The sequence below is a fragment of the Ctenopharyngodon idella genome, chromosome 2, assembly GCF_019924925.1.
Source record: "Ctenopharyngodon idella isolate HZGC_01 chromosome 2, HZGC01, whole genome shotgun sequence".
NCBI classification, from domain to species: Eukaryota; Metazoa; Chordata; class Actinopteri; order Cypriniformes; family Xenocyprididae; genus Ctenopharyngodon; species Ctenopharyngodon idella.
The window spans coordinates 14,411,311-14,431,048 of NC_067221.1; the positions used below are offsets into that span (position 1 = coordinate 14,411,311).

Genomic DNA, 19,738 nt, shown 5'->3' on the forward strand with positions numbered 1-19,738 from the left:
AAATTTCAATACCGATAGGTATCGAAGTCGGTACTTTTGACAACTGTGAACAGTGTAGTTCAATTCACAAACAAATGACACTTTTAAAGGATTAATTCACTTTCATATAAAATTTTCCTGATAATTTACTCACCCCCATGTCATCCAAGATGTCCATGTCTTTCTTTCTTCAGTCGAAAAGAAATGAAGGTTTTTGATGAAAACATTCCAGGATTTTTCTCCTTATAATGGACTTCAGTGGCCTCCAAATGGTGGAAGGTCAAAATTATAGTTTCAGTACAGCTTCAAAGGGCTTTAAACGATACCAGACAAGTCTTATCTAGCGAAACGATCGGTCATTTTCGAAAAAAAGCACTTGGAAGGCGATCATTTGTTTATATAAAGCATATACATTTTAAATTTTTTTCGAAAATGACCGATCGTTTCGCCAGATAAGACCTTTATTCCTCGTCTGGTATCGTTTAGAGCCCTTTGAAGCTGCACTGAAACTGTAATTTTGTTTGGAGGCCATTGAAGTCCACTATAAGGAGAATAATCCTGGAATGTTTTCATCAAAAACCTTAATTTCTTTTCGACTGAAGAAAGAAAGACATGAACATCTTGGATGACATGGGGGTGAGTAAATTATCAGGAAACTTTTATATGAAAGTGAACTAATCCTTTAAATAAATTATTTGGAGTGAATGAAAAACATACAGTGAATTTCCTTCATATATTAGCGAAATGGAAATTATAATTGATGTATCCCCAAATGAATCGCGATTGAATGAAAAATAATCAAAATTGTAATCAAACTAAATTGCATCGAGTGTTTGTGAATCAAAATTGATCTGAACTGAGAAATATGTATTGACACCCAGCCCTAATAAAAACAGTTGTTCCATCTAAGGCAAAGAAATGCTTTGCAAAATAAAAGAGATGACAAGAAGAGGTGTCAGTAACTCTCATCTCTGTGGCAGAAAGATGGTTCACTCCAAAAGGTGGTTCACGAAAGGATCTGTCTCTGGCTATATTTCACTTTTGTGGCTTTATAAGAGACTGAACAGGCAATAATGAAGAGTTTGGAGTGGTAAACGAGGTGAAGGTTTTGATGTTACACCATACCACTACCCAGCACTCTGCACCCCAGTCTCATCGGCTGCAATGCACGACACGATGCTGCCCACACTCTGGTTTTTACTTGCGTGAGTAATTTGCGTTGCGTGTGCGTGTCTGTATGAACGTATGGGAGGTTTCGAGTGCGTGTGTGTGACTATAATTCACTGTTGTACTTTCTATTTCCCCTCTATGCTGCTCCATAGGGATGCCATGTGAGTCCTCGTTCTCTAGCCGTGGAAAACCTATCATTGTTCATTGAGCTGGTGCCACTGCTGCTCTAAGAGGGGGGAGGGGGTGGGATTCAGCAGCTCTGACCGAAAAATAAAAACTCTAATAGATAAATTTATTGATAAAAACAAAGGACAAAAAACATGTGTGAATGTGGCACCATCCGCAAAAGAGAAGTTTGTTGATAGCAAATGCACTAATGGTTTCGAAAGCTATGATTTGCGCAGCACTGTGAATCAAGCGTCTCTTTCTAAAGTGCTCAGGAGTAGGAGGGAGGGAGGAGGAGGGAGTTTGTGTTAAAATGGAGCAGCTCCTTCAAATCACCTTTACAAACAGGCCTGAGGGCAACTCTTTTTTTTCTAGATTATTCCTTCAGCAGCTGTTATTGAACTGTAATACGCCCCAGCACAAAAGAGAGCTTCAGTAATACCTGTGAAACAAACCTTTGAATTTTACCTGATACATGTGCTTTTCTTTGCATCTTTGTAATGTTCAAATGTAGGTTGCCGTAACGGTCAGATCAAACGTTTGATCGCACATTTGTTTAGCTTAAACTCAAACCATTACCACACAGAAAATGTGTGCAAGCAGTTGAACAACACTGGGCTGCTTATCGATGACAAATTAAGCACAAAAAGGTGAGATGTTGCTGTCCATTCTAGCACAGTCTCCTCAGAGATGAGCGAAAGCAAGATTTTAGAGTGCGAGACTATTGGGTTCCCACTTCTGGTAAACTATGAAACAGCATGGTAGTCTTCATGTTTACTGCTCTGTCGTCATTCAAAAGAGGCGCTCGTTTCTCCCAAGTGCTGCTAAATTGGGCCTTTTACTGCACTTTTTTCTTTTCTCTAAGCACACTGGCCAGCCCAAAGGGCAGAACGGTGTGAGACTGGACGAGCACGGAGTCCGTCTGGAATGGGAGGGACGGGAAAATGAAGGAAGGGCTGGGACATTGGAGGAACATTGCTGCTATTTGCAACGTTGGCTTATCATTCACACTTGAATTCATGCACCTCCTGTTCATCGCTTCACATCTCTTGGTCCTGTTTCCGCCCCCTTCCTGCCCACTTTTCCCTGAATATTTTGCATGACTCAGGCAGTTTCCTTCTCTTAGGCCCTTTCCCCAAATGTACGTACAATTCCATGCATCATTCCATCTTTATCTCCTTCCCAAACAATAATGTTTTCATGTAGCCTAAAGTACAATAGCAGAAAAGCATGATATGCTCAGATCAGAATAGAGCATTTGAGAAGGTGCATTATAGTACATTACCTTCCATTTTGTCAAGATGCTCCACAATATCTCCATGTATGCTGTCTTTAGTGCACGCAGTTACTGGAGTGTTGGTTTGAGGATGGAAATCAGAAGATGAATAAATACCAGCTCACTGACAGCATATGTTTATTTAACGCTAGAAGGACTGTTTCTACAAAACGTGTCCTGATGACTGTTTTACTTGTGCCTAAAGCATCTTCTATCTTCCTGTCTGAACCTTGTCTGGCTTTATTGTCACACTGAGGCCTGTAACTTGCAGTGTGAGCGGACAATGAAGTGAACTATGTAGGGGGATTGGGAGCTTAAATATGGTGGGCATTGCCACTGTGTGACACTTAATTAACATTAGGGATGCACAATTGATACCGTATCGGTTATCAACCGACGTTAGTGCTTTTTTAAATTTATTTGTATGTGTCTATATTGAATATTTATTTATGCATACTCATTTAAAGCTGCTGTCCATAACTTTTTTTGGTTAAAAATGATCAAAATCAATGACCAAAATCAATTTTTGAGCAAGTACATAACCAGCCAGTGTTCAAAATTATCTCCTTACCTGATTTACAATGGTAAGCTTATAAAAATGTTTTATAATTCGGGTGGTACTGGTGGGTTTTCAGGGGAAATTCGAAAACCGTTGGTCTTTTAAAAAATTAACATTAGAGACTGTACAGAAACTGAAATCTACAGGTAATGCTAATACACACTAAATACACATAATCACGCAATGCTGATTTTAACATTAACAATTTGAGAACAAAGTATAACAGTAATAATAATTTGCACGGTTTGACATGATCCGAGCTAAGCGATCGTTGGATTTAATCACCATTGGCAGCACGATTTATTGTAATGCTTTTTTTTTTTTCTCAGTTGGTCAGAACAAAAGTGGTACACATGTTACTTACTTGTTCAGATGACATTTTCCGGTGAAAATTCTTATTTTGGTCATACTTCAAGACTACAATCTGTGATTCCGAAGTACAGTATCCACACCAGTGAGATGACCGACAGCAAACATTAGATTCGTCCGCGCTGAGGAGCCGTGCCGAGGCACAACCCACGTAAAGATGATAATTCCGCAAATAACTGCAATTGCAGGTTTCAAACAGAGATGGCAACAAAGAGGCAAAAGTTACGGACTGCAGCTTTAACCTATTTTTACTTTTTAGATTTTACACAATATATCTGTACCATATTGGTTATCAGCTGATGTTGGTACTTTTTATTTTTTAATATATTTGTATCAGGTTATATTGAATATTTAATTATGCATACTCATTTCCCCTATTTTTATTTTTAGATTTTGCACAATATATTGTTATCATATCGGTTATCAACCGATGTTAGTGTTTTTTTGTTTGTGTGTGTGTGTGTGTGTGTGTTTTTTGTTTGTTTTTTTATTTGAATCAGGCTATATTGAATATTACATTACTCATTTCCCCTCTTTTTTATTACTAGATTTCCATCATCTAATGCTCACTTAAAGTTTCTTTAGAAACAATAATTATTAATAATTTAATTACACTGTTAAATGTAATGTTTAGCAAATTTTAAATTGAATATCCATTTTTCATGCTGTGCATTTTAATTGTGTGATGCCTAAATTCACTTTTAGCATTTAAAACAACTTACAGAATTTTATTTTTGTCCTTTTTTTAATTATTGTCTATAACACGAAAATAGTTATTGGCTTATCAGTATTGGTGCATCCCTAGTTAACATAGGTGAATACATTTAAATGGCTTTATATTTGCTCCATCATTGCATCCTTTAACCATGCTATCAGGGTATGAGTCATTGAAGGTATGGGATTGCTGGGTTTTGTGAATTTTGCTACTGTATGGGTTTTTATGTGAAATTGGGATATGACGGAGGTATTTGGGGAAACACTTTTTTTCAGATAGACTTCTTGATCTAAGTTGAAGGTGGTGCCAGCTCTTCTCCATTTTATGCCAGTATTGCATACAGTATATTGAGAGCTTTAGAAGGCCAGTATGTAGTTTTTTGCTTTTGATTACCAGCATTGAGGGAAATGTTAATGCACTTCTTCACTGTCAAACAAAGGCAAGCTAATGATAAAGACAGTGTGCATAGTCATGATTAGACCTGCACTGCACTGCATATTCATGTTCATGTGTGCAAACAGACAGACCTCACAGGATATGACCTCTTCCCAAAATTGTACCATGTGAAATATTAGCATCTAATGGGCTTCTAAGAGCAAGTATATAGTTGAGATAATTGTAGAATGCAAGTCTGATGTAAAAGAGGGTCTTTACCAGAGCTCTTTGAGAGTAAAATCTGGTATGCCGTGGACTTCTTCTACCTCTGAGATCTGACACCAGCTTCAAAAAAGATCATTGAAAATGACTAAACCTATATGAGAATGGTTTGTGCCAGCACTGTGCGTTGTTTCACAATAGTTACGTAGCACATGGGCAAATATACTAATTTCTGTGAATAATCCCTCACTAGAACAAATTTTTAATAACTTGCATATACTGTGATCAACTTGCATATACTGTGTTTTATTATAGGGTTTGTATCTTTGCTCTCAATATACTGGCTTATTCAGCATGCAGGATGTGGATTTCTTCTTTAAAATGCCTGCATGGTAACTATGCTTTTCGCATGTAATAATGGGGCTCTCCCACTACATTGAACAATAAAAAAAAACAATTACAATGCTCCTGCTCTTAGAGCATGACCACAGAGTTGAATTGTGCTGTAGACAGGCGCAACTGATGGCGGCATGACCTTTCTTGTGTTTTGAGTATGCAGGTCTTAGAGGGGATGTTGAGGAACATTTAACTTTTTTTTTATGTAATAAATGTGTTTCATTAGATACTGAATTAACATTGTGGGTTCAGTCCGGCTACTCAATATGACTGTTGAAGAGCCTGAGCCTTGTTCTGTATTCCTCATCAACGGTGTTCCCATTGTATTAAATGCAGATAAATGTCTTCTGACCTGTGCTTAGCTCCTCCTTGACAGGCTGCTGAAAAGGTCAACCTCCTGCAGAAATGTGGATGAGCTGCTAGCAATAGTCTAGTCTGGGGACAATAAGTTAGGTCATGTGAATTTGAGGATTCTCTGAGGATTTTTAAATGTTTCTTTAGCTGATCTGCATCATCCTTCTATGGACTTGTGGACTGCATTTCATAGTCAAGCATTGCTGATATGCAAAGTGAAAGTAACAGAGGATTTATTTGACCACTTGTGCTGGTTGTTTAATTTCCTATTGAAAATAATAATTAGTGTTTTAAAGGAATTTTGGTAGCACTTTATTTTACAGTCATATTCCACACGTACCTACTAGGTACTTATTATAGTTATTACAATAATTGGGTAATAACTAGGTACTCACCCCTAAACCTTAGCCCTTGTAGTTACCTTATATTAACCAGTACTTTCTTAGGTAAGTACACTGTAAGTACATGTAAGTGCACATACTGTAAAATAAAGTGCAACAGGAATTCTTAATTTTCCTAAATGTTTAATCACGTTTGAATTTTATTATTATTATTTATTCATTAATTTATTCATTTATTATTGTTTTCAATTTATAGATAATGCAGCAGAACATTGAGCATTTAGTTTTGAGTCTGGGAAGGTATAGAATGTTGTATGGTCAAAAACATTACCATTTAAATATTTTAAATAATATGTAGATGTTGTCCGGTATTTACTGCTTTTGATAGTTTTCCTATCAGTTTGTGGGTTTTTTTCTTTCTTTTTTCAATATTGTTTTTATTGGGAGAAAAAAAAATCATCAAAGACCTGATGTTGAGGTTTAAAATGAACCAAATTCTACATATATTCCACCAGAAATGTTGGAAATCGTTTTGTCAGTTGGGCAAAATGTTCATAATTAACCTTTAAGCCTTGTTTTCCACAGCCTGATCAAGATTCTTTGCCTATTCTGTTCTTACTATTCTAGGTATCATGACAAACAGGAAGTCACTAGTAACTTTCTTGGAGCTATGTGGCTAATTTCCATAACTTTCCTATCGATTGGCTATGGAGATATGGTCCCTCATACATACTGTGGGAAAGGGGTCTGTCTTCTCACAGGAATCATGGTATGTCTTTAAAAACGGAATTATAATTAAACAAAGTATTTCAAATAGAATTTAGTTTGCATTTGTGAAATTAACTTTTTTTGTCTTATTTTGAGTGTTAATATTCATGTTGAAAACAGATACTATTCACTATCTCTTCCTGTAGGGAGCTGGTTGCACTGCACTTGTAGTCGCGGTGGTAGCCAGAAAGTTAGAATTGACAAAAGCTGAGAAACACGTCCACAATTTCATGATGGACACCCAACTTTGTAAACGAGTAAGTGATAAGAGTATTTATTAGAAAGTAATATGTGTTTGTATTTTTAACCAATCCTGAACCAATTCCCTCAGTGCAAACAATATAGTTTCTCTGGAAAATGCATAATGGTTAATGGTCATGTATTGTAATTCTGTTTAATTTTCATGCTTTTCTCCCAGGTAAAGAACACAGCTGCCAATGTACTCAGGGAAACATGGCTCATCTACAAACACACAAAATTAGTGAAGAAGATAGATCATGCCAAAGTGCGCAAACATCAGCGCAAGTTCTTGCAGGCCATTCACCAGTAAGCAAAATGTTTCTACACTTCAGAATTTTTGCAGGCTATTTATTGATAATAATAATCTGCAGAAATGATTAATTGTCCCTTGAACAATCAGTAACATTTCTTATCAAATCACAAGAGTATGATTAAAAGATAAAATGTGGCAATTTTGTGGATATTACATTTATAATGGATGTTCAACTGTATGTTTTGTTTGTTTTCCCTAATTCGAGAAACTACTGTTTCATGTTTTGAATGTTTTGGTTTTGTGTCTTTTTTTGTGTGTATATTTTCTAAAGTCATGTTGAATTAGAAGGGGCAGGTATTTGATAATCCAGTTCCTAAAATCACTGATGCTCAGATTACATCATAAGTTATTGTCAATTAAGTGTCAAAGACATTAGGATTGATTTCTGAAGCTTCTCAGGAGAATCAGTCAGCATGTTATTCTTTGTAATGTGATGATTGTCCTTCTCCCCTCTCCTTCCCCAAACCCTTACCTTGTGGTTATGGTTAGTGCAGTGTAATGGCTCACATGTTGTGTATATGTTGTGGTTTCTAAACTTGAACTGTGTTTTGTCTTCGTTCTGCTCTATCACTGCAGAGCTCAGAAGTAAGTTTTGTCCTCTGTGTTTTTCTCCCCACATCCTCCCTGTCTCTGTTTCATATGCATGGAGTCGGAAGCTGAATGCTGATTTTGGTTACTTATATTGCTTCTCTCCATTCTAAGTCTAGAATGAAAAAGATGCAACATTACTTAATGCTGTATGGTTTTATGTAACCTTCTGAAGGAGAAGCATCTTTGGAACTGTTGATTTGTTCATTTGCACCGAATCCATTTTTCAAAAGCGTAAATCTCTGTATTAACTTGCATTGATAGCCCCACCTCATGTGTCCAGAGGAAAACTAAGCTCAGTATGTGGGACAGGATGTTCAGGACGTTCATAAACAGCACCTTTAAAAATTGACTTCCATTAAATAGTCTTGCAATTAACCTCTATAGACTGTGTCTATAGATAAAGCATGTATTCGGTTGATGCCGTGTTCCCTTCCACCACAGGCACTTACTTAAGCTAAAGACATTTAGGGTCATCCAGGGCTTTGATGCAAGATGATATGGAGTTTTTGCATTAGAAAGAATGCTGACCATGTCCTGCATCTCCAGATTTTTATTTTTGGATACTCCAAAATAAATCCATTAAGCTTGAAAAAAAGCTAACATTTTTCAAAGCTTGGCATTTAGCTAATGAATGACAAATCGGAGTGGAAGACTCGCATTCTTATAATTACGACACTTAACGGGCAGGATATTAAGGCAGCCTTTCTTACAATGTCTCCTCATGGTCAGAGTCATCCCTGTACTCTTTCATAGTTGCTATGGCACAAAAAAAAAAAAATTCATTAACACATTCTTTTAAAATTTTGTTCAGAACCAAGCCCACAGCAAGCAATGCCATTCTCACAAGCATTTTCAGCGGTGTCACATATACCTCTACCTCAGCTGTTTGCCACTTCCTTTGACCTCATCCACAAACGAGGCTCTCGGATGGCTTTTTTTGTGAATGGTTGACGCGTGCCTGCAGGGGCAAAAGGAGATGTGTCATGTTTGAACGTTAAGTTAAGAGTTTTCTCTTCTTTACATTTCATAGATTGGGTTTGCATGACTGGTATGGCAAACAGGACTGTGAATGCTTGCATGCAGGCCACTCTCTCTCTATCCCTCATCCTTATCAAGTCTTCCTGACAGGAATCTGTTACTCTTCCCTAACGTCCCCCTCCTCCCAACCCCCCATCCCTCCATAACCCTGCCTCCTCCCAGGCTCCGCAGTGTGAAAATGGAGCAGAGGAAACTCAATGACCAGGCCAACACTCTGGTGGACTTGGCGAAGGTATGTTAAAGGCTTCATATAACCATCTACATCTTCAACAAAATCAAATTAAAGGCACAATATGTAATTGTTTGCCGCTAGAGGTTGCCTATTCAAAACAAAGGCGTAGCTTGATGATGCCGAGATTAAACACGGAATCATGGGAGGTGTCATCTTCACCTCAGCTGTTATAAAAGAATCCAAAGGGACTCGGACAGAAATCATGTTCATGGATGAGATTATTAACGTTACTGTAGTATGAAGCAAAGCAGGGCCGAGTGCTGTGGGAGCTGGAGCGATTGCTAATGAGAGACGAGCGCGACACACGGAACTTTTATTATGCCTCAGTTGCCACTTCCGCTTCTTCTGGTCAAGCGTATAGGGTAACACAGTGCTCTTTATCATATTACATACATTTGAGTGCGTTGATGTTATAACGTTACTCTGTGCATTCGCTCGCCGGCTGCTGTGAGACACTTGTTGCACACTGCAGTAAGCTAGATCAATATTAGTATATCATATTAATAAATGCTGGATGGCTTGTGTTGCTAAATGGCATGCAATTAATTTTAAAACGTATGACAGAGAAAATGCTGTATTACTGTTACTGCAAATAAAGCTGCATCTGATTATGCTATGTTAGCTACTTGACAAAATAGTGTTTTTCACTGAGGCATGATAAAAAAAAAAAGGAAAATCAAGAAAACAAGATTCAAGGCGACGCACAGACATGGTCAGTGTCCTGGTTAAAATTGCTTATTTCTCTGGATTTAAAGATACTTGAAAACATCTGGGATAATGTAAGTACACAAGTCAACAAAATATATAAAATTGTTCTAGTGGTTTTGGATATTTTAATCCAAAAGTCTTGCATATTGTGCCTTTAAATGTGAAATTAAATAAATGATAAATGAAAGATTTTAGATTTGATGGGATAATACTGGGTTGGATTATGATTGTTTTGAATTTAAATATTTTACTTATATTTAATATTTAATTTGTCTTTTTAATTTAGTTGTTTGCAGTATCATTGTTTTAGTTTTCTAGTTTGCTTATTTCATTTTTTATTTTTGTTTCAGTATTTCAAAGATACCAACATGTTTTATAATATAATGTTTTTAAAAATGAAACTAGAAGTATTTAGTTAGTTTTGGAGTCAGTTTTTGCCATTTATATTGATGTAAACGGTTATGCTAGTCGAACAGTTAGTGCAGCATCAAGCCAGCATACACCAGCCTTGAAAATAACTTTTTTTATAATAGCTGAATTATAAAAAATACCCCCCTCAAAGTTTACATATACTTGATTCTTAATACCGTATCGTTATCGATTTTTTTGTTTTGTTTTGTTGTTGTTTTTTTGCTCACTGAAATCCTCCAGATCCTTCACATGCTTTGCTTTTCCAGTGTCTTAAGCATATTTGAACCCTTTCCAGCAGTGGTTGTATGCTTTTTGAGATCAATCTTTTTACACTGAGGACAGTTTAGAGATTTAAACACAACTATTGGAAAAGATGCAAACACTCACTGATGCTCAAGGAGGCAGCAAGATTGAAAACTTTTTTAACACAATGATCTGGGTAAATAGTACCTGTTTTTGGTGTCTGGGAAACATGCAAAGGGTAGTACTAAAGTAAAAAAAATATGATGTATAAATAGATGGATGGATTGATTGATTCCATTCAATCTCAATCTTTTTCTGTACTCTCTTCTAGACACAGAATGTGATGTACGACCTGGTGTCAGAGCTGCAGGAACGCAGCGAGGAGCTGGACAAGCGTATTGGCACGCTGGAGGACAAACTGGACGCAGTCACCGGCAGCCTGCAGGCTCTGCCCTGTCTGATCTCCCAAGCCATAACTCAGCAGCAACAGGACCTCCTGGATGGCTTCGTGCACCGCTTCCGCCCCGCTTCGCTGGGCTCTGAACGCTCCTGGACCCCCTCCAGACGGCGGCGCTCCCCTTCCACTGCCCCGCACACTTCCTCCGACAGCGGCTAACGCCGACCTGGACCTCCTTGCCGCTTCCAAAGGTCTCAGACTTAATCACGTAAGATGATCAAGCCGAGATTGAGGACTCGTATTAATAAGTAGAGAAGAATTATCAAAAATAGTAGATATATGGTTTATGTTTAGCCATTGTATGGCTGTTCAAGTTAGCTTTTTTGTAAAGCCCTCATATATTTACAAGACTGAGTTCAGGAAGCTGGAGTGAGTCCAGGAAACTGGTCCTTCAAACTGCGACATCATGGGGTCCACAGGAAGGTGAACCAACGTAGACCACAAAGGAGTGCCGCACCCACATAGAAGAGATTCACTGGTCCTATAAGACATCTGTGCCAGGATGAGCACCGAGAGCGCTTCTGGGTGCTTTGCGATCACTTCAGCGTTCAGCTGGAGACAGAGGAGCACATGACCTTACTACTGAGTAGAATAATGCAGGAATGCCAACCTTAAGGATTCAGTTCCCTTGCTCCTTTAAGGGAAATTGGGTGCAACTAACCTTTTTTTAGTTACATATTGGCATGTTATTTTTTTCAGTGCCTGAATGTATAGATTGTGGAGGGTTGTCCATTTACAAATTTTGGAGCGAGTTTTTGTACAATGTTAACACAAGCATTGCATTCCTTTTTCAGATACATTCCTCTTGAAGACATTTTACTCGTCTGTCTTAACAAATACCATTAACTCTGTCGCAGTCTTCTCTTATTTTCCAAAGCCTTTCAATACTTCCATCAATTAGGAAATGAAGGAAAGACAGAAAGGAAGGAAGGAGGAAAAGAGAAATTGAAGGAAGGAAGGATAAAAGGGAAAGAATTAAAGGAAGGAATAAAAGGAGTTGTTTCTACTCAAGCTGGTAACACTTTCATTTTAACGAAATCTGAGCTTCCAGAAGTCTTCACATAACCGAGAGGCTGCGTTTTTGAATTTGAAATGACAGCACTGAGTGCTAAATGCTGTGGTAGGCACAAATGTATGACAGGACTGAGATTTAAACCTTGCATGTTTCAGTGCAAATGTGACGAATGGATTATGGATGGTTTTTCAAGTGTGTGTGTGTGTGTGTGTGTTCTTTTTTGTTTTATTTCATTTATTTTTTACACAGAGATTCCTTTTTAAAACGTTGGATAGTATTTTTAGAGTTGCAAATATAGCGGTGCAGTAATGTGGTAATGTTTGTTTAATGCATTCCTTGTTCTACCTAAATGAATTTCTCGACCAAGCGATTGATGAATGAGTAAAAAATAGGATTACCACTAAACGAATCTTTCTATAATCATGAGGAGATCTTCTCTGAGAGAATACATCTGATGAAGCAAAAAGAGATGCTTATGGAAGACATTATCGTGGCTCACATTTGCACTTTTCAAAATATACCGTTAAGGCAGCTTAGATTAAAAATCTGTCTCTCCTGTTCACAAGTATTTTACTGACATCTATGGTTTTAAATAATCACATAACCTTAAAGCAACTGACAGTGTTATGTGTTTGATGATGTAATTGTCACAGATTAGAACCAATGGTAAATGACTGCGAACCATTTCAGTGCAACTTGCTTTAGAAAAGATTTATTTTTTAGTTAGTTTAACTTAGTTTTTCAACATCAGAGACATTATTTTAGCTATTTAATTCTGAGAATGTTTTTTGGAGAAACCTAGATAAGATCAGGCAAAAATGGGGTTTGTGCTTGATTTAATATTTATAAATTATTAGATTTTTATTATTCTGCAAGACATTATATTCTTAACCAAAGTCTAAACCCTTTTATACAGCCTGTGATCACATGGAAATTAATTGACACGCTCACTCAAAGACACGTTTCATGTGAGATTGAAGCCAAATTCCCGCCAAAATACTTTTAATAATGCATGTTTGCTTTTTCTGATTTGCTTGTAAAACATTTGTTAAAGTATTATTAAATGAGAAAAAGATTTACATGATTTACCATTCGGAGATTTCATCACAATTCCTATCCAGCTTATTTCAGTCGTGTCAATACTGTGTTTAGGTCTTATGTATTTCCAGTCCTCTGTTCTTGTGTACAAACGATGCCTAAAATTAGCAACTTTGCCAAACAATAATGACTACATTTAAACTGAAAACTTGGATGAAGGGAAAAAATGGATGGAGAATTCTCACAGCTTTTATTGTTGATATATACTTGACACTTCTAGCACATTTTGATATAACAAAGATAAAAGATGAACTGAGAAAGCCAGTCATAAGTAACATTGATGTAGACAAAAATAGAGGAACAGACTGCTTTAATATTTAAGCTGCTGTTGATGACCAAAATCAAGTGCAATTTAGATCCTGATTAAAATCAAAAATAATTTGATGACTGCATGGTTTTTAACAACATGACCATGACCCTTGTTCATGCCTTTCTCTCTCTTTCACTGTCAGCACAGTCTAAATGTTGTAATGTGCCAATTATGAAGTAAGACTCAGATGCCTTCTGATGTCAAACTCCATACACGAGTAGATGGGACACCAAATCATTAGAACATATTTTATTGGACTACATGATTTTATTTTATTTCTTATTTTTTTTCTTCCTAATTGCCTTTCTTTGTGAAATACCTGTGAATGATTAAATACAGAGAGAAGACTTGCATTTTGTATCCTCCCAGGTTGACTGTACATAAAGGCATGGGTTATCATGGTCTCGTATGTTGAGATCCTCTTATTTTGTTTACATAGAGATAGCCCAAGAAGCTACAGTGTGGACAAAATCTGCCCATGTTTCAGATAATAAACATCAAATTCTTGAGAATACATTGTGGCACTGTGATATTGGATGAACATGTTCAAAAACATGAAAGAGCCTACCAGAGCCTTCTTCTGTGGATAATAAGTGATATTAAAGTACTTCCAGTACAATTATTTTTTAAGTAACGTGTGAACGTCTTGTCTTAGCAATTAAGTCACTATGCAATGCATCATCCCTCATAAAAATAAATATATATTCTTGATGTGTTTGATGTGCTGTTGAAGGAGGCAGACCTAGATCCTGAAGTGTGAGAATGGTGCAGAGGGACATCTTTGAGGCAATCCCAGAAGAGAGAAGAAAATGGGCCACATCAAGTTGGTAATGACAGCATGTGAGAGTAAGACATATGCCCATTAACAGTGGAGCGGACCTCATAAACATTTAATTGAAGAGGAATGAAGATAAACCACAGGCAACTATCTTGGGACAAAAACGGCCCTTAGGCTATTTTCCAAGGTGAATTCGGACACATATCGTACCATTGAAATTCTTCACAGATTAATATAATTATAGCTGAATACCATTTAAAGTGGTCTGGTATTTTAATTTGTGGTTCCTCCATCCACACTTGCAGAAACCTCTGGAGAACCTCTAGGCCCCCTTTCAAAAAGGGCAGGTGTCTATAAGTTCCTACAAGAAGTTGAAAGACTCCTCCAGTAACCCAATTAAAGGCTTTGAGACACTCATTAAGCACATAGGACATTTAAGGGACCCTAAGTTTGTATAGGTTCTCCACAGGATTTCACCAGTGTGGCAATCTGAGGAGCCCAAATTGAGTATTTTAATTTTTCAATGAATTTTTTTAATTAACATTTGAACTATGCTACTTAAAATTTCTATGACACTTGCCATTTTACCATATTCATTTGGAATTACCAATATTTTACTATTTCAAACATGTCATAATGTCGTGTCATAAATGTTTGAATATTAATCTAATGAGTATTTATTTTCTACTGGGTCTTCATCTAAAGTTTTTGAGGTTAAAATTTACAGAGAAAGAAACGTTAAAGTACTGAATAAGCCTGTGTCAGTCCTCTTTTTATTTATCTTACTGTTCACAGACCTCATGATCTCTTCTGCTAAAACACAAATTAGCTACTGATGAAGCATTCCTTCTCCACATTGACAAGAGTGATTTTACAACCCTTAAAATGTATTTACAGTCAGTTATAGTGTAGTAACCAAATGCAAAGCAACATCCACAATAAAAGAATGGACTGGCTGCTTCTTTTACATGGAAAATCTGTATAACTGTGAAACATATTTCCTATTTTTCATTCTGAAAGAGACTGTGACAGCTTATGCATTTCTTCATATGAGAGGAGTGCAATTATGTTACAGACAACACAAGTAACAAAACATATCCATTAAAATAAGTAGCTTGCCGGACGATGATGCATGAGGAGCTATGGTAGTCAATACTCCTCTACTGCCCTCTAGTGATTAGGTGCCGAATAACAGAGTGAGGCTCGATGGCTCCACATGACAAGGAAAAAAATACTTTTAGTTAATGAATTTTGAGGTACTTACATGATTCCAGTGAAATAAAAATAAGTAGTTTGGGACAATTTCCTTTGAGGGTTTCAAGAATGTTATCAAGTCCAGTTTCTGTGGGGAAGCATTCATTGGCAGCAGGTAGGCCTAGTTGAATGCCAGCCTGTGTCTGTCACCGGACTTGGCCTCTGCAGCAGGTTTAATGTTTAATCTCTTCTCCCGCTTCCTGCCACAGTGCCTTTGTGTTTTACTTTCTGAAGCCATTTTAGCACAGCCATTCTCACTTTACAGCAAACCAGTCTGTTCTGACAACAAGGTGAGCATTTTTTTTTTGTTTGTCTGATGTCTCTGTTATATTTTACAGAACAAATGCTTAAGAGAGCAAAGTTCAGCTTCCTTACAGTTGATAATCGGAAACTGTTGGGTATATATGATATGAGTATGTTTATGACTGTACTAGATGCACTTTGAAAACAAATACAACTTTTAACCATACCTGCTGAAAAGACCATCAGCAAAGTCTAGTTGGTGAAGCTGTTGATTACTAAAATGCTTACACCAGCTTCTAAAACACAACATAGGCTTAAGTTATGTTTTTTTTTTTTCATAATTCATACAGTTTTGATTATGTTTGAGAATGACTTTACATGTGTGAAGTGTGATTAAAATGAAAAGGTCTTATATTTGTTCTTAGTTTGATAGAGTTCTCTAAGATGTACAGCTGCTAGACTCTAATTTGCCCACTAGCTACAGCAAAATGACGGACCTCGGCAGATTATATTCAGATGACGTCTCATCCTCTCAAAGTGAAGATGTCAACAGAGCACATGCGGAGGAGGATCCCACAAAAATTCAGGATGATAACATTGAAGACTCAAGCTTCTCCTCTGATCGGGGCAGTTCAGCCAAGCAGAAGGACAACACAGAAGCTAAAAAGAAGACTAAAAAGAGTGTCTTTCTGAAACCATGGACTGGTGTGTTTAAGAAATGGAAGAAGACTGATTCTGAATCGCTTTCAACATCTTCAGGGGGAATTAAAATGCTACCCAATGGCACAAGATGTAGTCCGCCTGTTTCTCCATTGCTGGACAGAAAACATTGGGATGCTCGGGATGCTCTTTCTGGTGACCTCAAACCAAACTTTCCCCCAGGTTCAGGGGGATACACATATGACACCCTTGAATCCGAACTGACCAGTATCCATCCAGCAGAGTACTATGCTGAGAAGTTAGAAGTATACAAGTTAAAGTACTCCTACCTGAAGTCTTGGCCTGGCCTCTTAAGGCTGCTCGCTGGCCTTCAACTTGTATTCGGCGGGCTGGTTTTTGCCTGCGTATGCGCGTATATTCAGAGAGACAGTGAGTGGTCCAACTATTCAAGGCCAAATTATGGATTCACTGATATGAAAGGATACCGTTACACTGGACCCATGACAACTTTTGTGTTGGTCATTGTTGGACTCTCATGGATGCTGACCGTTATCCTGATGGTTTTGGGATTAACCATGTATTACCGAACGATCCTTCTGGATTCCAAATGGTGGCCTCTCACTGAGGCTGTTATTAATCTAGTCCTTTCGTTGTTGTACATGGCAGTGGGTATCGTCTATGTGAATGATTTGAATCGTGGTGGGCTTTGCTTCATGACGGTCGGTGTCAACCCAGTCCTGTCTAATCTGTGTCGTGTTGAGGGTGGTCAGATGGCTGGTACTGCATTTATGTTCATTAACATGCTCATGTACTTGATAAGCTTCTTGGTGTGCCTTAAAATGTGGAAGCATGAAGCTGCCCGCCGTCAGAGAGAGGGCTTGACCAGCCAGATGAGCAGCCAGGTAAATGCACATTTTACTGGTCAGCATACTTTTATTCAGCAAGAACTAAATTGATCAATATATATATATATATATAAGTTACAAAAGCTTTCTATTGAACTTTATATTGATTAAAGAATTCCTAAAAAATGTATCACAGTTTCCACAAAAATATTAAGCAGCACAACTGTTTTGAACATTGATAAGAAAAATTTCTTGAGCACCAAATCAGCATATTAGAATGACTTCTGATGGATCATGTGTCACTTAATGTTTCACAATATTACTGTTTTTACTATTTTTTTTAAAATAAATGCAACTTGAAAGAGCATGAGAAATGTTTGAATGGTTGTGCATATATTTAATTAATTGGAATATGAATGTCTTTTGTTCTTAACCTCATAAAAATGCTATAATAGTGATCACAGGGTTTTTGCTTCACTTTTAACTAGAAATGGCACTAATGAAATTCCACAAAATTCTCACTATTCTTATCAAGTTGTACTAATTGCAATGGCTGTTATCTTTCAGTTACAGCAGCAGACTCTGGAATCCACATCCAATATGGGCAGCTCCTCGACTAGATCCAAGAAAATTTCATTCAAAGATGAAATGGATCAAAGCTCTGTGAATAAGAGCAGGCTGGCTTATGTCTCAGAGAGAGCTGAGGAGCGAAAGATTTTAACTGGAGCTATTCCAGTTGGACACATTCCTAAACCCAGAGTCGTCGCTGATTATGTTATGTTAGTATTCTTCATGGTGTATTTCTAGTCTAACAAAAATAAATGATATATTTAGGACAAACAAACTCAACAGGTATGGGTTATATTCAGGTGGTTTTAACCCATTTAACCCTCTCAAAGGCTCTAGAAAGGCTATTTTTCCATCTGTAAATATTTTAGGTGTTATATATGGTTTAAAACTAACTGGTATGTATGTAGGCAACCTTAGGAAGGGATTTTGAAAACTTAATGGATAATTTCATGTTTCATTCATGCTGCTATTTATGGGTATTTACTTTGAAATGCACCCGATGGGCAAAACCCCTTATCTCAATCCTTGCATTGGATTCTATAAGATTTGCTTTATAATGATGTGTAGCTCAAAAAAATGTGCAATATGTTAAAGGGTTAGTTCACCCAAAAATGAAAATAATGTCATTTATTACTCACCTTCATGTCGTTCTAGACCCGTAAGACCTTCGTTCATCTTCGGAACACAAATTAAGATATTGTTGATGAAATCCGATGGCTCAGTGAGGCCTACATAGGGAGCAATTACATTTCCTCTCTCAAGATCCATAAAGGTACTAAAAACATTTGAAACAGTTCACGTGAGTTCATTGGTTCTATCTTAATATTATAAAGTGACAAGAATACTTTTTGTGTGCCAAAAAAACAAAATAACGACTTTTCAACAATATCTAGTGATGGGCGATTTCAAAACAATGCTTCAGAGCTTTACGAATCGAATCAGTGGATCGGAGCGCCAAAGTCACGTGATTTCAGCAGTTTAGCCATTTGGTAGGAGATCCGAATCACTAATTTGAAACAAAGTATTCATAAAGCTCAGAAGCTTCATGAAGCAGTGTTTTGAAATCTGCCCTTTTTTTTTTTTTTTGGCGCACAAAAAGTATTCTTGTCGCTTTATAATTAAGAACCACTGAACTCACATGAACTGATTCAAAAATGTTTTTAGTACCTTTATGGATCTTGAGAGTTTGAATGGCTTTGCTCTCAATAGAGGCCTCACTGAGCCATCGGATTTCATCAAAAATATCTTAATTTGTGTTCCGAAGATGAACGAAGGTCTTACGGGTGTAGAACGACATGAGGGTGAGTAATATTTTCATTTTTGGGTGAACTAATTATTTTCATTTTTTATTTTCATTTTTGGGTGAACTAACCTTTTAACCATATTTACAGGCGAAATGAACATAAAAATTCTAAAGAAATATTTTTAAGAAATGTTTTTTTTTTTTTTTTTTTTTTTTTAACAGAAAATATCCTGAAATTCATTCATTAGATGACAGAGAGCAATACAAAGCAGTCTTTAATGACCAATACCAGGAGTACAAGGAACTACACAAGGAGATCACAGCCACTTTAATGAAGTTTCAGGAATTAGACACCATGATGAGCCGACTCCTCAATAACAGGAGAAACCCTGAGGTGAGACAAAATATTACATTGTCTTTGTATTACCTTTTATTAGACTGTTCAAACAAGTTGTTTCAATTGTTTGTGGATGTTTTATTTAGGAGAGTAAGAGAATCAATGGCTTACTGAAAACATATGAACAAAAAAAGAACGTAAGTCTTCACTTTAACCTGCTACAAAATCTAAGTGAGAAACAAGAGATGAAATGATTTAATGTTGTTAATTTTAACTTTTCATGTGCTTCCTCAAGGATCCCTACTTTCTAGAGAAGAAGGAACGATGTGAATATCTAAAAGCAAAACTAAGCCACATCAAGATGAGGATTCGTGATTTTGATCAAAATTTCACTACAAAGGACAGCAATTACTAAAAAAAATATATTATTTATTTATTTTATTTACAAATTGTTTACATATTA

General features: G+C 36.9%; 2 protein-coding genes across 11 annotated transcripts in view; both read left to right on the forward strand.

Moving 5' to 3' along the window:
• Positions 1 to 13,859, forward strand: part of kcnn1a (potassium intermediate/small conductance calcium-activated channel, subfamily N, member 1a) — a 34,113-nt gene extending 20,254 nt beyond the window's left edge. For 3 of the 10 annotated variants that reach the window (XM_051875296.1, XM_051875305.1, XM_051875251.1), the window contains 6 exons: positions 6,549 to 6,690; positions 6,836 to 6,946; positions 7,108 to 7,235; positions 7,819 to 7,827; positions 9,034 to 9,103; positions 10,797 to 13,859. In XM_051875296.1, coding sequence (XP_051731256.1) covers positions 6,549 to 6,690; positions 6,836 to 6,946; positions 7,108 to 7,235; positions 7,819 to 7,827; positions 9,034 to 9,103; positions 10,797 to 11,081 — 745 coding nt within the window. In that variant the 3' untranslated portion in view covers positions 11,082 to 13,859. Of the gene's footprint in view, positions 1 to 6,548; positions 6,691 to 6,835; positions 6,947 to 7,107; positions 7,236 to 7,731; positions 8,926 to 9,033; positions 9,104 to 10,796 lie in introns of those variants that run through there. The other 7 variants (XR_007926843.1, XR_007926845.1, XM_051875258.1 and 4 more) reach the window with 7 other exon arrangements.
• Positions 13,860 to 15,315: 1,456 nt separating this feature from the next.
• Positions 15,316 to 19,710, forward strand: marveld2l (MARVEL domain containing 2-like). The gene is made up of 6 exons (XM_051864767.1): positions 15,316 to 15,667; positions 16,046 to 17,182; positions 17,693 to 17,904; positions 19,161 to 19,332; positions 19,422 to 19,472; positions 19,571 to 19,710. The coding sequence occupies exons 2-6, from the start codon at positions 16,109 to 16,111 to the stop codon at positions 19,688 to 19,690; spliced, it is 1,629 nt and encodes a 542-aa protein (XP_051720727.1). The 5' UTR covers positions 15,316 to 15,667; positions 16,046 to 16,108; the 3' UTR covers positions 19,691 to 19,710.
• Positions 19,711 to 19,738: the final 28 nt, after the last annotated feature.

What these genes read in the sequence shown, in the direction of transcription:
- marveld2l (XM_051864767.1), top strand. Translation starts at nt 16,109, where the DNA reads ATGACGGACCTCGGCAGATTATATTCAGATGACGTCTCATCCTCTCAA. An exon ending in ATAACAGGAGAAACCCTGAG is followed by an intron (nt 19,333 to 19,421) that starts GTGAGACAAAAT and finishes TGTTTTATTTAG; the next exon opens with GAGAGTAAGAGAATCAATGG. An exon ending in CATATGAACAAAAAAAGAAC is followed by an intron (nt 19,473 to 19,570) that starts GTAAGTCTTCAC and finishes TGCTTCCTCAAG; the next exon opens with GATCCCTACTTTCTAGAGAA.